Here is a 15681-nt window from a genome sequence, read left to right on the forward strand (position 1 = left end):
TAACTTTAAGGGAATCCTGTACAAGGACTCCCAAGTCCTGTTGCATCTCAGAACTTTGAATTCTTTCTTCATTTAAATAATAGTCTGCCCGTTTATTTTTTCTGCCAAGGTGCATAACCATACACTTTCCAACATCGTACTTTATTTGCCACTTCTCTGCCCATTCTTCCAATCTATCCAAGTCTCTCTGCAGACTCTCCGTTTCCTCAGCACTACCGGCCGCTCCACCTATCTTCGTATCGTCAGCAAACTTAGCCACAAAGCCATCTATTCCATAATCCAAATCGTTGATGTACAATGTAAAAAGAAGCGGCCCCAACACTGATCCCTGTGGAACACCACTGGTAACCGGCAGCCAACCAGACACCCTCCTGAATTCTTTAGAGTTACACACTTTAAGTAAAGAACAAAATAGAAAGATGACTGCTGACATAACTGAAGCTGAACTAAAAACTGCAATTAGTAGGCTTAAATTAAGTCACCAGGATCAGATTGATATACGGCAGAGTGGTATAAAGAGTTTAGAAGTGAGTTACTCCCTGTTTTACTCCCCACACTGAACTGGGCCCTGAGAAAAGCGCAAATGCCACCCAGCTGGAAGGAGGCGATAATCTCAGCTATACCGAAAGAAGGCAAGGATAAAATTGAATGTGGGTCATTTAGACCAATATCTCTTCTTAATGTTTACCTCCATCATGGCCAAACAATTAGAAGAGTTTCTACCTACACTGATACATAATGATCAGACAGGTTTCATACAACACCAAACACAAGACAATATACGAAGGACACTTCACATTATGGATCATATAAAAAGATGAAATTGAAGCGTGGACGCTGAAAAGGCATTTGATTCGGTTAATTGGAATTTTCTTTATAGAAATTATTAAAACTATACAGGCACTATACGATAATCCTGGCTGCAGGATTGAAATCAATGGATATTTATCTAATAGTTTTACCCTAGAAAGGGGCACGAGACAGGGTTGTGCATGGTCACTGCTACTCTTCGCATTATATCTGGAATCATTAGCTCAATACATCAGACAAAATGAAGATATCAGGGGAATTACTATTAAAGGGACAGAGCATAAATTGGCCTGTTACGCGTATGACATTTTGATACTTTCCATCCCCATACAGGCAATTTTGGCTGATAACAACCTACAGAGTTACATAAATACAGTAAATATTGACAACCCGTGGGTGAAACTGACTCTTAAAATTGGGAAAACTATTATAAAAGAATATAAACTAGAGAGAGAGATTCTTAAATGGTGTGCATATGACTCCGATTTTACACCGAATAAACTGGATGCTAGATTTAAGGACTGGACAGCTAAAGGAATAACAGCTATTTGCAATATAATGAAAGAAGGAACACTGTTCAGTTTTGAAATGCTCAAAGAGAAACACTTATTAGAAAAACAAGACTTTTACTGGTATTTACAGATGCAACAGTATGTTAATAGGACAGTTAAAAATGTAACCAAGGCAAGTACATGTCTGATAGAGCTATTCAGAAAAGCATATAATTCAGACAACGGTAGTAAAATCATTTCAAGCGTGTATAAGGGTTTGTCAAATCTTAAAACACATTCGACTTCATACATTAAAACAAAATGGGAGAAGGAAGGAGGGATAATAATATCTGAGGAAGACTAGACAATAATATGGAGGTATCAATGGAAGTGTACAAGTTCACAGAAATGGAGGGAGTTCAGGTGGAAAAACTTGATAAGGTATTTTATTACACCCTTTCAGAAATCCCATTATGATAGTAACCCCCCTGTTTGCTGGAGAAATTGTGGAAATCAAAATGCAAACCATTATCATATTTTCTGGGAATGCCCCATTATCAAAGACTATTGGAGTGGGATACATAATGCCCTACAAGACATCTTTAAATGTGAAATACCCGTAGAGAGTAAGACCATATATTTTGGGTATATATCTCAAGAATGGTTGAAAAGAGAGACATATTTAATGAATGTACTGCTGGTGGCTGGTAAAAAGACCCTTACCAGGGAATGGTTATCACAGGAGAGCCCAACTTTAAATGTATGGATGGAAATTAGTCATAGTCATACTTTATTGATCCCAGGGGAAATTGGTTTTCGGTACAGTTGCGCCATAAATAATAAATAGTAATAGAACCATAGTTAAATAGTAATATGTAAATTATGCCAGTAAATTATGAAATAAGTCCAGGACCAGCCTATCGGCTCAGGGTGTCTGACCCTCCAAGGGAGGAGTTGTAAAGTTTGATGGCCACAGGCAGGAATGATTTCCTATGACGCTCTGTGCTGTATCTTGGAGGAATGAGTCTCTGGCTGAATGTACTCCTGTGCCAACCCAGTATATTATGTAGTGGATGGGAGACATTGACCAAGATGGCATGCAACTTAGACAGCATCCTCTTTTCAGACACCACCGTGAGAGAGTCCAGTTCCATCCCTACAACATCACTGGCCTTATGAATGAGTTTGTTGGTGTCTGCTACCCTCAGCCTACTGCCCCAGCACACAACAGCAAACATGATAGCACTGGCCACCACAGACTCGTAGGATATCCTCAGCATCGTCCAGCAGATGTTAAAGGACCTCAGTCTCCTCAGGAAATAGAGACGGCTCTGTCCCTTCTTGTTGACAGCCTCCGTGTCCTTAGACCAGTCCAGTTTATTGTCAATTTGTATCCCCAGGTATTTGTAATCTTCCACCATGTCCACACTGACCCCCTGGATGGAAACAGGGGTCACCGGTACCTTAGCTCTCCTCAGGTCTACCACCAGCTCCTTAGTCTTTTTCACATTAAGCTGCAGATAATTCTGCTCACACCATGTGACAGAGTTTCCTGCCGTAGCCCTGTACTCAACCTCATCTCCCTTGCTGATGCATCCAACTATGGCAGAGTCATCCGAAAACTTCTGAAGATGACAAGACTCTGTGCAGTATTTGAAGTCCAAGGTGTAAATGGTGAAGAGAAAGGGAGACAAGACAGTCCCCTGTGGAGCCCCAGTGCTGCTGATCACTCTGTCGGACACACAGTGTTGCAAGAACACGTACTGTGGTCTGCCAGGTAATCAAAAATCCATGATACCAGGGAAGCATCTGTATCAAACAGGAGATTCTGCAGTGCTGGAAATCTTCAACACGGAAATTGTTGGAGGAACTCAGTAGGTCAAGCAGTATTTATGGAGAGAAATACTAAGTGGACTGAGCTGAAGCACCTGTTCTATGCTGTGGTTCTCTAGCAGTTGTAGATATGCAGCACTAGGCTGGTGTGGGGGGAGTATACAGAGGAAGAGCACGCTTATATGGTGGTGTGCGAGTTCCTGGAAATACGACCATTGGATATATCGAAACCGAATGCAGTAGCAAACGGACCGAAAGAAAAAATGGTTTAATTACAATGGACATTTACAAAATGGAGAAGATAACAGCATCTGTAACCATAAGCAGGAACAATTTTATTCATACTGGAAAAAATGGTTTAACTATATAACACCTCATAGGCCTGATTTTATTCTCACAAGTCAATGAGTATGTTGTAAAAAAAGTTTCTTTTGATTGTTTTCTTTCCTCTCCTTTCTATAAGTGTATACCTCATAAATATTATGTGGAGATTTGTGACAAATATGATTATATGCTATATATGTACAGTATCTGAAATATATCTTCTGGAAATGTTTGAGGATGAAATTCAATAAAAAATAAATTACAAAAAAAAGTAGTATGTGTTACTTTGTGATCGATTCACACTAAATCTATCCGAAAAAGTTAATGCTTTTCCTGTCTGGTACAAATACAACTTTAAACAATGTATTAAACCTTATTACTCCAAGTATTTTCTCTGGTACCTCAGGTGTCCCCTGCTTTTCCAACATTCGCTTTACGAAACCTCACTGTTACAAAAGACCTACATTAGTTCCCTGTTTTCGCTAAAAAGGTGTTTTCACTGCTACGAAAAAAGGCAGCGCATGAAAAAAAAATCAGCAGCCTCTCCTCCCCCGGATTCGGAACTGCATTCTCGCTGGCATTGCTTAAACACGAGCCTGTGAGCAGCCGTTTGCAAGATAAGTTCTAAGGTATCGGAAAAGCCTAAAAGAGCTCGTAAGGGTGTTACACTTAACGTAAAACTAGACATAATTAAGCGTTTCGATCGTGGTGAACGAAGCAAGGACAAAGTGAGTTTGGCTTGTGGAAGTTGACGAAGATGATGTTGAAGAGGTTTTGGTTTTGGCATCCCATGACCAAGAACTGATAGATGAAGAGCTGATGCAATTGGAAGGAAAGGATAACAATCGAAACCGAATGCAGTAGCAAACGGACCAAAAGTGAAGTCGTCCAGGAACTGAACGTGATGCCACTGCGTGAGTTTTTCACTGCAATGATAAAGTACGACTCTAATTTTGAAAGGGTACGTCGGTTTAGGGCATATTTGCAAGATGGTTTGAGTGCTTACAAAGAACTGTATGGTAGAAAAACGCGCGATGCTAGCAGTCAAGCAAGCCTTCAGCAGACGACGAACCTCAACCTTCGACATCAAGGCAGGCAGACGTAAAAGAAGATGACCTGCCTGTCCTGATCAACGATGAGATGACACCCCAGTGTTCCACCACCCCAAGCCCCGGGCCGCGGACACTGTTTCGTGGAGAATGCAGCGGTAGCCGGGAGGCACCCAACACATCTTTATGAAAAAAGCTAAAATAAACAAGCTAATTAATTAGGTGCCGCCCAGCATGTAAATGTAGACGGGGATTGCGTCGCCTCTGATCTGGGCCGACAATTTATGTGCCAGGCGGCACCTAATTAATTAGCTTGTTTATTTTGGCTTTTTTCTTAAAGATGTGATGGGTGTGTCCCAGCCACCACTGCATTCTTCGCAGATCAGTATTGGTAGGTGGCCCGGAGGGTGAGGGCCACTGCACCACCCCAACCTCCGACGACTCAGCCTAACACACCATCATCAGTGTGCTCGATGTCTTCCCGATTCCCATGTGATACTACACTGTACGTACATTATTTCTACTTTATATAGGCTGTGTATTTTTAGGTGTTATTTGGTATGATTTGGCAGCTTCATAGCTTAAAGGTTACTGGAGAGCGCTTGCGCCGTGTTTTTGCCGAGAGCGCTTGTGTGAGATTTTTGCTATGGAGAACAGTGCAGACAATGATGGAAACAGGGGACAATGATTGTAGAGAAATATTTCTACTTTATATAGGCTGTGTATTTATCATATCATTCCTGCTTTTACTATATGTTACTGTTATTTTAGGTTTTATGTGTTATTTGGCATGATTTGGTAGGTTATTTTTGGGTCTGCGAACGCTCATAAATTTTTCCCATATAAATAAATGGTAATTGCTTCTTCGCTTTACGACATTCTGGCTTACAAACCATTTCATAGGAACGCTCTACCTTCGGATGGCGGGGGAAACCTGCATAATCACACAGCAGGAAGGATGTGATTGTGCCGGAGAGAATAGATTCACTAGGATATTGGAGGACTTCAGTTAGAGTTATGGCCAACAGGAGAGGACACAGTTTTAAGGTGCTTGTTAGTAGGTACAGAAGAGATGTCAGGGGTAAGTTTTTTTATGCAGAGAGTGGTGAGTACGTGAAATGGGCCGCCGGTGATGTTGGTGGAGGCGAATACAATAGAGTCTTTTAAGAGACTCCTGGATAGCTTAGAAAAATAGAGGGCTATGGGTAAGCTGAGGAAATTTCTGAAGTAAGTACATGTTTGGCACAGCATTGTGGGCTGAAGTGTCTATATTGCACAGTAAGATTCCTATGTTTCTTTCTATGTTAGAGGTGGCTGAAGGTGACCTGAAAGAGATGCATAAAATTATCAAGGGTACAGTTTCCCCAGAGTGGAAATATCAAATACTGGAGAAACTCTTAAAATATTTGTGAGGCAAGTTTTTTTTAAAATGCAGTGGTAGGAGGCTGGAACACAGCATCAGGGGATGGAGGGACATAGATGGCATTAGTTCAAATTGGCATCATGGTTGGCACAGATATCAGGGACCGAAGGCCTATTCCTGTACTGTACTGTTCTATGTTGATAGTCAAAAATAATTGGATTAAGCTGAAAGACATCAGAATTGCAATTTAATAAGACGACTCACCATAGAAAAACACTAAAATATATTATCTAACATTTTATTGCAATTCTTTAAACGAAAATACAAGCGAGAAATGGTAAAACATATACAGAGCAAAGCTATTGCAATGGAAGATACGAAGTGTATAAACAACTACAAGGAATTTTACAAAGCCATGGACATACTTAAACTTTGCATGCGGAGGGTATCTGAAGCAGGTGTCTTTTTTTAATAAAACACAGCAACAAGGAGTCATAATACAAGCCAAATTCCTTCAAATAAAAATCTGCTCTGGTCACGTCCTAAATGCCATGAAGGCCAACTATATTTATCCCAGTTCATTCTCAAAAGTAGAAGTTAGAATTTTTAAGCAGCTATGTAAGATGCAGCAATTACCTAGAGTTTAGTTAATAATATGAGCACTATTAGTGCAAATCAAAACTGCAGATAAAAAGTATACAACTAATGTTCAATTGACTGGAAACCAAATCCTGCCGTTATTATCCATGCGTGGTATCGTCTTCCACAAAATCTTTGGCTTGTTCAGCTGTGATCACATCAATATGACTGACCTGAAAAAGTTTTTGTATGACTATATAAATAAAGTAACAAAGTACATACAATGCAAAAGCATGGCAACTGAAACTATTAACGAAGAAAAGGGGAAACTTTACAGGAGGAACTAGAGCAACTATTATCATGAAAAGAATTCATATACCAGTAAATTACATCAAGATCACTACACCAATTCCTGAACTGAAAGTGTTGATGTACAAGAAGGAAGCTGTCTGGGTTCTTATTTGCTAGTGATAGAGAAGACCTTATTTAAACACAAAAATTTAGGGTTTACAAAGTAGATGCTGAGAAAATGTTTCTCGACATGAGAGTATCTAGAACCAGAGGCATAATTTCAGAATGAGGGATTTCCCACTCCAAATAGACGAAACAGCTACTTCTCCCATTGGCTGGAATTTTCTAACCCAGATAACTATGAAGGTAGAGTCACTGATTATATTCACGGTTGAGACTAATAAGTTTTTAAACTACAAGAGTATGGGGAGAAAGCAGGAAAGTGACTCTGAGGTCATGATCTTACAAGGCAGTCTCAAGGAGTTGATTAATTTACTTTTGCCTAAATTCTAAAATCTGCAAATTAAAAAAAAAGTGTAATAAAGGCAAAGCAGTATTTTCAGATTTCTGGGTTTTCCAAATTTAAAACCAAGTGCTGAAAGTGTATCTTGAAGCTTGGTAAGTTACCTTATCTACTATGTTACAAATCAATGAAAACCACAATTCCAAGGAGACTTAGTCATTTATGATATAACTTGTATCTAAATTTAATTACCTTCGATTTACAGATTACAAATCAGGGAAGGGAGAGAATAAATCATTGGAAAAACACCATTTCTTAAGAGCTTAGAATTTGCCTGTGTTGTTTGAACATTCTTGGGAATGCAAAGTTTGCTGACCTACTTGGATTTTTGCCCACTCTTCCTCCTCCCAAACCATGCCCCACCCACTTTCTTCCAACCTGTCACTAATGACAATCTGTAAAAACTGCATAAAATTGCCAAGTCCCATTTTAATAGTTTTTAAACTAATAAACTCGTCTCGGGCTTCCAGCCAGGTACAGGTTATCGCTTTTAACTGACGTTTCAATGACTAATTATGCCATCTTCATCAGGGATGAGGCCTAGGTATGTCTAGTCCGGTGGTATACATGCCACTGTATACCCCATGTCGTTTGTCCCTCGATTGGTCAGTGCTCATCAAATCAGGTTTCTGCTCTTCCACCTTGCTTACAATCAAATTCCAGTTCTTACTTAAGAGTGAGATCTTCGTCCTTGTTAAAATTCTTTTCTAGTCTTACGTCAATGGCTTCCTTCAACAGGCGGTCCCAAAAGCCAATGGCGCAGCACAGTAGTTTTGTCCTGTCGAAGTTAATCCTATGGCCATTGCAAATGCAGTGTTCTGCTGCTGCCAATTTCTCCAAGTAACCCAAACAGACACACCTCCTGTGCTCCTCGATGTGGGTTTCCACTATGCACTCCGATTGGCTGATATACGCTGTTCTGCATTCACAGGGAATCCTGTAAGCGCCAGTCACCTGGAGTCCCAGATCATCTTTGACCCACATAAGCTGTGATTTGAGCTTCCTTACAGGTTTGTGGATGGTATTAATCTGGTATTTCTTCAGGATCCTGGCAATCCTTCCAAAAGCTGTGGAAATAGGGAAAACTACCCAGATACCCCAAATGCTTCTTCAGATACATCAATGACACCTTCATAGTGTTGCCTCAAGGACTCCAGGCACCAACAGTTCCACAATCATCTGAACAGCGTACATCCAAACATTCAATTTATGATGGAGACTGAGAAGAATGGTTGCCTCCCATTCTTGGACATTCTAATATGACGAGAACCAGACAGTAGCCTCAAGCATGGCTATTAACATGATTTTAACATGAAAGTGAATTGGAAAAACTGAACCTCGAGAGAATATGTAGGGATGGCTTTTTAGAACAGCTTGTTGTTGAGTCCACTAGGGGATCGGCTGTGCTGGATTGGGTGTTGTGCAATGATCTGGAGGTGATAAGAGAGCTTAAGGTTAAGGATCCCTGAGGAAACAGTGATCACAATATGACTGAGCTCATTTTGAAATTTGAGAAGGAGAAACTAAATTCCAATATGGCGGTATTTCGGTAGAATAAAGGAAATTACAATGGCATGAGAGGGGAACTGGCCAAAGCTGACTGGAAAGGGACGCTAGCAGGAGGATAGCAGAGCAGCTATGGCTGGAGTTTCTGTGAAAAATGATGGAAGTACAAGACAGATATATTCCAAATAAGAAGAAATTTTTGAATGGAAGGAGGACACTACTGTGGCTGACAAGTGAATTCAGAGCCAAAGTAAAAGCAAAAGAGAGGGCATACAAGGAAGCTAAAGCTAGTGGGAAGATAGAGGATTGGGAAACTTTTAAAACTTTGCAGAATAAAACTAAGGAAGTCATCAGGAAGGAAAAGATGAATTATGAAATGAAGCTGGCAACCAATATCAAAGATGATACTAAAAGCTCAAGTAGATAAAAGGTAAAAGAGAGTCGAGGGTTGAAATAGGACCAACAGAAAATGACGCTGGACATATTATAATGAGAGACGCAGAGATGGCACAGGAACCGAATGCGTATTTTGGATTAGTAAATTTGCTGATGACACAAAGGTTGGGGGTGTTGTGGATAGTGTGGAGGGCTGTCAGAGGTTACAGCGGAACATTGTTAGGATGCAAAATTGGGCTGAGAAGTGGCAGATGGAGTTTAACCCGGGTACGTGTGAGATGGTTCATTTTGGTAGGTCAAATATGATGTCAGATTATAGTATTAATGTAAGACTCTTAGCAGTACGGAGGATCAGAGGGATCTTGAGGTCAGAGTCCACAGGACACTCAAAGCTGCTGCGCAGGTTGACTCTGTGGTTAAGAAGGCACACAGTACATTGGCCTTCCTCAACCGTGGGATTGAATTTAAGAGCCCAGAGGCAATGTTACAGCTATACAGGTCTCTGGTCAGACCCTACTTGGAGTACTGTGCTCAGTTCTGGTTACCTCACTACAGGAAGGATGTGGAAACCATAGAAAGGGTGCAGAGGAGATTTACAAGGATGCTGCCTGGATTGGGGAGCATGCCTTATGAGAATAGGTTGAATGAATTCGGCCTTTTTTCCTTGGAGCGACAGAGGATGAGAGGTGACCTGATAGAGGTGTAAAAGATGATGAGAGGCATTGATCGTGTGTATAGTCAGAGGCTTCTTCCCAGGGCTGAAATGGCTAACAAGAGGGCACAGTCTTAAGGTGCTTGGAAGCAGGTACAGAGGAGATGTCAGGAGTAAATTTTCTTTTATTTACACAGAGAGTGGTGAGTGTGTGGAATGGGCTGCCGGCGATGGTGGTGGAGGCGGATACGGTAGGGTCTTTTAAGAGACTCCTGGACAGGTACATGAAGCTCAGAAAAATAGAGGGCTATGGATACCCCTAGGAAATTTCTAAGGTAAGGACATGTTTGGCACAGTGTTATGGGCCGAAGGGCCAGTATTGTGCTGTAGGTTTTCTATGTTCATACTGGAAGACACCTGCAGTAGACCGGACATTCAAGAGTGTTGAGCAAGTGAAGACATGCAGTGAAAATTATGACAGAGAAGGTGCTCAGGAAGCTTAATGGTCTGAGGGTGGATAAATCTCCTGGACCTGATGGAATGTACCCTTGGGTTCCAAAGGAAAGAGCTGGAGAGATTGCAGAGGCATTAACAATGATCTTTCAAGAATCGATAGATTCTGGCATTGCACCGGATGACCGGAAAATTACAAGTGTTACTCTGCTATTTAAGAAGGATGGGAGGCAGCAGAAAGGAAGCTATAGACCTGTTAGCCTGACATCAGTGGTTGGGAAGTTGTTGGAATCCATTGTTAGGGGTGAGATTACGGAGTACCTGGAGGCAAATGACAAGACAGGCCAAAGCCAGCATGGTTCCCTGAAAGGAAAATCCTGCCTGACTACCTACTGCAATTTTTTGAGGAAATTACAAGCAGGGTAGACAAAAGAAGATGCAGGAGATGTGGTGTACTTTGATTATCAGAAGGCCTTTGACAAGGTGCCGCACATGAGGCTACTTAGCAGGATAAGAGCCCATGGAATTACAGGGAAGTTACTAGCCTGTGTGGAGCATTGGTTGGTCGGCACAATACAGAGAGTAGGAATAAAGGCATCCTATTCTGGCTGGCTGGCTGGCAGTTACCAGCTGAGTTCCACAGGGGTCAATGTTGGGACTGCTGTTTTTTTTTTATGGTGTATGTCAATGATTTGATCTGTGGGATTAGTGGATTTGTAGCTAAATTTGCCGATGTTACAAAGATAGGTGGAGGAGCGGGTAGTGTTGAGAAAATAGAGAGCCTGAAGAGAGACTTAGATAGTTTACGGGAATGGACAAAGTAGTGACAAATGAAATACAATGATGGAAAGTGTATGGTCATGCACTTTGGTGGAAGAAATAAATGGACAGACTATTATTTAGATGGGGAGAGAATTTAAAATGCAGAGATGCAAAGGGACTTGGGAGTTCTTGTGCAGGATACCCTTAAAGGTTAACCTCCAGGTTGAGTCGGTGGTGAAGAAGGCGAGTGCAATGATGGCATTCATTTCGAGAGGTATAGAATATAAGAGCAGGGATGTGACATTGAGGCTCTATAAGACACTTGTGAGACCACACTTGAGAGTACTGTATGTAGTTTTAGGCTGCTTATTTTAGAAAGGATATACTGACATTGGAGACTTCAGAGAAGATTCACGAGAATGAATCCAGGAATGAAAAGGTTACCGTATGAGGAACGTCTGGCAGCTCTTGGGCTGTATTTCCTAGAGTTTAGGAGAATGAGAGGGGATCTCATAGAAAATTGAAAAGCCGGACCTCCAGAGTAATAATATCAGGATTGCTGCCTGAGCTGTGTGCTAATGATGGTAAGAACAGCAGAATTAAGCAGATGAATGTGTGGCTAAGTAACTGGTGCAGGGGGCAGGGCTTCAAATTCTTGAATCATTGGGATCTATTTTGGGGAAGGTATGACTTATACAAAAAGATGGATTACACCTGAACTCAAAAGGTACTAATATCCTGGTGGGATTGTTTAATATAGCTGTTAGGGAGGGTTTAAACTAAGTTGGCAAGGGGAAGGAAACCAAGGTGTTAGGGTCCAGGAAGAAGAAAATAGAAATGTCAAAAATACTGTGCAGCAAAGATGGCAAGAAGGACAGGCCGGAGAATATACAGGATAATTTGCTGCAAAATAGAAATATAGCAAAATCAGCAACAGATACTGATCTAAGTGTACTGTACTTAAATGCATGTATTGGAAATAAAATGGATGACCTTGCTGCACAGCTGCAGGTTAAAAGATATGACATTGTGGCCATCACAGAGTCATGGCTAAATGATGGATGTGATTGGGAGCTGAATATCCAAGGATACACAGTGTATAGGAAAGATAGGAAGGTAGGTAAAGGAGGTGGCGTGGCCCTGATGGTAAGTAACGATATCAAATCAATAGAAAGAAGGGACATAGGATCAGAAGAGGTAGAATCCTTATGGGTAGAATTAAGAAATGGCAAGGGTAAAAAGACACGAATAGCAGTTAAATATAGGCCTCCAAACAGCAGCTGGGATGTGGACTACAAGTTGCAGCTGGAAATAGAAAAAGCGTGTCAGAAGGAAAATGTAGAACAGAGATGCTGAGAAATTACTTTAGTCAGAGGGTGGCTAATCTGTGGAACTTGTTGCCACGAGCAGCTATGGAGCCAAGTCATTGGGTCATAAGGAAGAGATAGATAGATTCTTGATTAGCCAGGGCATCAAAGTGTATGGGGAGAAGGCAGGGGAGTGGGGATGCCTAGAAGAATCGGATCAGCCCATGATTGAATGGCAGAGCAGATTCGATGGGCAGAATGGCCTACTTATAAGACCGTAAGATATAGGAGAAGTAGGCCATGATCTATCAGAAAGCCACTCACACAGACTTATACCTCAATAATAACAGCCACCATCATGCCTCCCAACTTAAGAGTAGTTCTTTCTACTTTGGTTAACCATGCAAAAACTATTTTGGACCCAGAGAATCTCCATGATGAAATATGTATGATGTTCCTAAAGGACAGGTACAAGGTGAATGTAATCAATTTGGCCCTTAAAAGAGCCGATGGAAAAACCATAAAACCTAACAACGAGGAGGAACCGCCTGTCTTCCCTATATTTCCAGTTTCTGAATGGATCGTGAGGATCCTGAAGAAAAATCCACAAACCTGTAAGGAAGCTCAAATCACAGCTTATGTGGGTCAAAGATGACCTTGGACTCAGTGAACACAAAATACTCTGCAGATGCTGGGGTCAAAGCAACACGCACAACACGCTGCAGGAACTCAGCAGGTCGGGCAGCATCCATAGAAACAATCAATGTTTCGGGCCGGAACCCTTCGTCAGGACTGAAGAGGGAAGGGGCAGAGGCCCTATAAAGAAGGTGGGGGAGGGCCTATTCCCAGTTCCTCCGTCTCCGCCACATCTGCCCCCACCACCTTCTTTATAGGGCCTCTGCCCCTTCCCTCTTCAGTCCTGATGAAGGGTTCTTCCCCGAAACGTTGACTGATCGTTTCCACGGATGCTGCCCGACCTGCTGAGTTCCTCCAGCGTGTTGTACATGTTACCTCAGACTCAGGATGGCTGGTGTTTACAGGATTCCCTGTGAAAGTGGAGCAGCGTATATCAGCCAGACGGAATGCATAGTGGAAACCCCCATCGATGAACACAGGAGGTGCATTCATTTGGATTACCCAGAGAAACTGGCAGCAGCAGAACATTGCATTCGCAATGGTCATAAGGTTGACTTCGACCACACAAAACTATTGTGCCATGCCAAAGGTTTTTGGGACCACCTGGTAAAGGAAGCCATTGAAATAAAACAGGAGGGACGGATGATGGGGGTATCTATAATCACTGGACTAGATATGCCAAGGCATCATACCCGATGAAGATGACAGAGTTTGTCATCGAAGTGTTTGTTAAAATCGATATCTGTACCTGACTGGAAGCCTAAGAAAAGTTTATTTGTCATATATGCTGGGAAAGCACTAGATCCTTTTTCCGTTTTTAAATTGATCAAATAAATCAGCTTTTCAAAATAAATTTCAAATTTAATATAAATAGGTTACAGCATCCAATTTTCAAGTGAAATTACCTTATTCCTGAATTTCACTCCGTAGAACTTGTCTGCAGATTCAAGCAATTCCGGCCTGAATGTAGTTGTAATGAACTGGGCATGTGAAGAAAGCTCGGATATCATATCTATTATGAGGAAGATTATTAATAAAGGAAAAATAAGCAAAATTACAAATTACAAAAACATAGAGTAAATGGCAACTAGTCTAAATTAACCCACTTTTAAAGAATGGTGCTGACTACTAAATAGCAGGTTCGATTCAGCAATGAGAACAAACTATTTGAATGCAGCCATCACTACAGGAGGTCTAGGTGATGAGTTTGCACAGACTGAATGCTAGTCTGCCAGGTACCTAGCAGCTAAGGTAACCCATCTATCCATTTGATTTGACCTTGTACATGTAGTTGCAAACATAATCCAAGTATCACGCCTCTCCTCAGCACACCCACTAAACAATCAACCCTCTGGTTCAGCGATTATATTAAATTTAAATTGGCATTAAAATTGTAAATTCTCACTCATATTCACTATTTGTTCCTTTTTTTCCCCCAAACCTAACAAAATAATCAGGCCAAGTAGTTCCAGTAGGGATTTCTGTACTTCCTAAGTTTGCCCTGTGGTTTTAATAACACACAGTCATCAATCCAAGTCTTTTTCATTATTTTACTGATACCAGTCAGAAGTTGCCTTGTCCTATCCTTTAAATTAACTCTACAATGGTTCACATACTTTAGTTCTAGTTTCTTCATTCACTAAATCGGAAAATATTGTTTGGTAATTTGACACTTCGATTACTTATAATACTGCTTTGTGACAACCACATAACTTAGGAATATAATGTTCAGCTGCAGCTCAAATACCAATACTTGCACCAGATTTTTATGAAGATTCATGGTATTCACCCAACTCTTCCTTGTTTACTTTGACTCCAGAATGTTTACGTTTCTTTGGGGGAGGAGTTCAGATTAGGTAGGCGCCTAAGATTTGGTATGTCATCAAAGACTAGAAAATTTCTAGATGTACCATGGACAGGATTCTAATTCACTGTCCGGTACAGAGAGGCCACTGCACCGGATTGGGAAAAGCTGCACAAAGTTGCAAACTCAGCCAGCTCCACCATAGACACTAGACGCTCCAGCAGAGGACATCTTCAAAAGGCGATGCATCAAAAAGGCTGCATCCATCATTAAGGACCTCCATCACCTAGGACAAGTCCTCTTCTCACTGCTACCATCAAGGAAGAGCTACAAGAGCATGAAGATAGGCACTCAATATTTTAGGAACAGCTTCTTCCCCTCCACCGTTAGGTTTATGAATGGGCAATGAATTGATGTACACTACCTTACTTTTCTTTAGCTCTTTTTGAACTACTTATTTAATTTTTATACATTTCTTATTGTAATTTGTTTTATTATGTATTTTTAAAATTATATTTCAGTCAGAAACATGTGAAATCCCCACAGCTTTGTTACTACCACCAGATCTACACAACTATGGAATCAGCATACAAGAGGGAGACTGAACTCTTGGCTAAGTGATGCAATAACAACCACCTCTCACTCAATGTCAATTAGACCAAGGAACTGATTGTAGACTTCAGGAGAGGGTAACCAGGGGTCCAAGAGCACAACAGCACGTCTACTTCCTCAGGAGTCTGCGTTGGTTTGGCATGTCATCAAAATCCTTGGTAAACTTCTGTAGATGTGTGGTGCAAAATGAGCTGACTGGCTGCATTACAGCCTGCTATGGGAACACCAATGCCTGTCAGTGGAAAATTGTACAAAAGGCAGTGGATTTTACCCAGCACATCACAGTAAAA

The 15681-nt window shown here is 41.3% G+C and overlaps 1 protein-coding gene across 1 annotated transcript in view; it reads right to left on the reverse strand.

Annotated features, from left to right (window-relative positions):
• Positions 1–6154: 6154 nt before the first annotated feature.
• Positions 6155–15681, reverse strand: part of smc3 (structural maintenance of chromosomes 3) — a 122443-nt gene continuing 112916 nt past the window's right edge. Inside the window, exons 28-29 of the mRNA XM_072239840.1 lie at positions 13881–13987; positions 6155–6682 (exon numbers count right to left, since the gene is read on the reverse strand). Of these exons, the coding sequence (XP_072095941.1) occupies positions 6611–6682; positions 13881–13987 (179 nt within the window). The 3' untranslated portion in view covers positions 6155–6610. The remainder of the gene's footprint in view (positions 6683–13880; positions 13988–15681) is intronic.

This window comes from Mobula birostris, chromosome 21 (genome assembly GCF_030028105.1).
Source record: "Mobula birostris isolate sMobBir1 chromosome 21, sMobBir1.hap1, whole genome shotgun sequence".
Taxonomy (NCBI): domain Eukaryota; kingdom Metazoa; phylum Chordata; class Chondrichthyes; order Myliobatiformes; family Myliobatidae; genus Mobula; species Mobula birostris.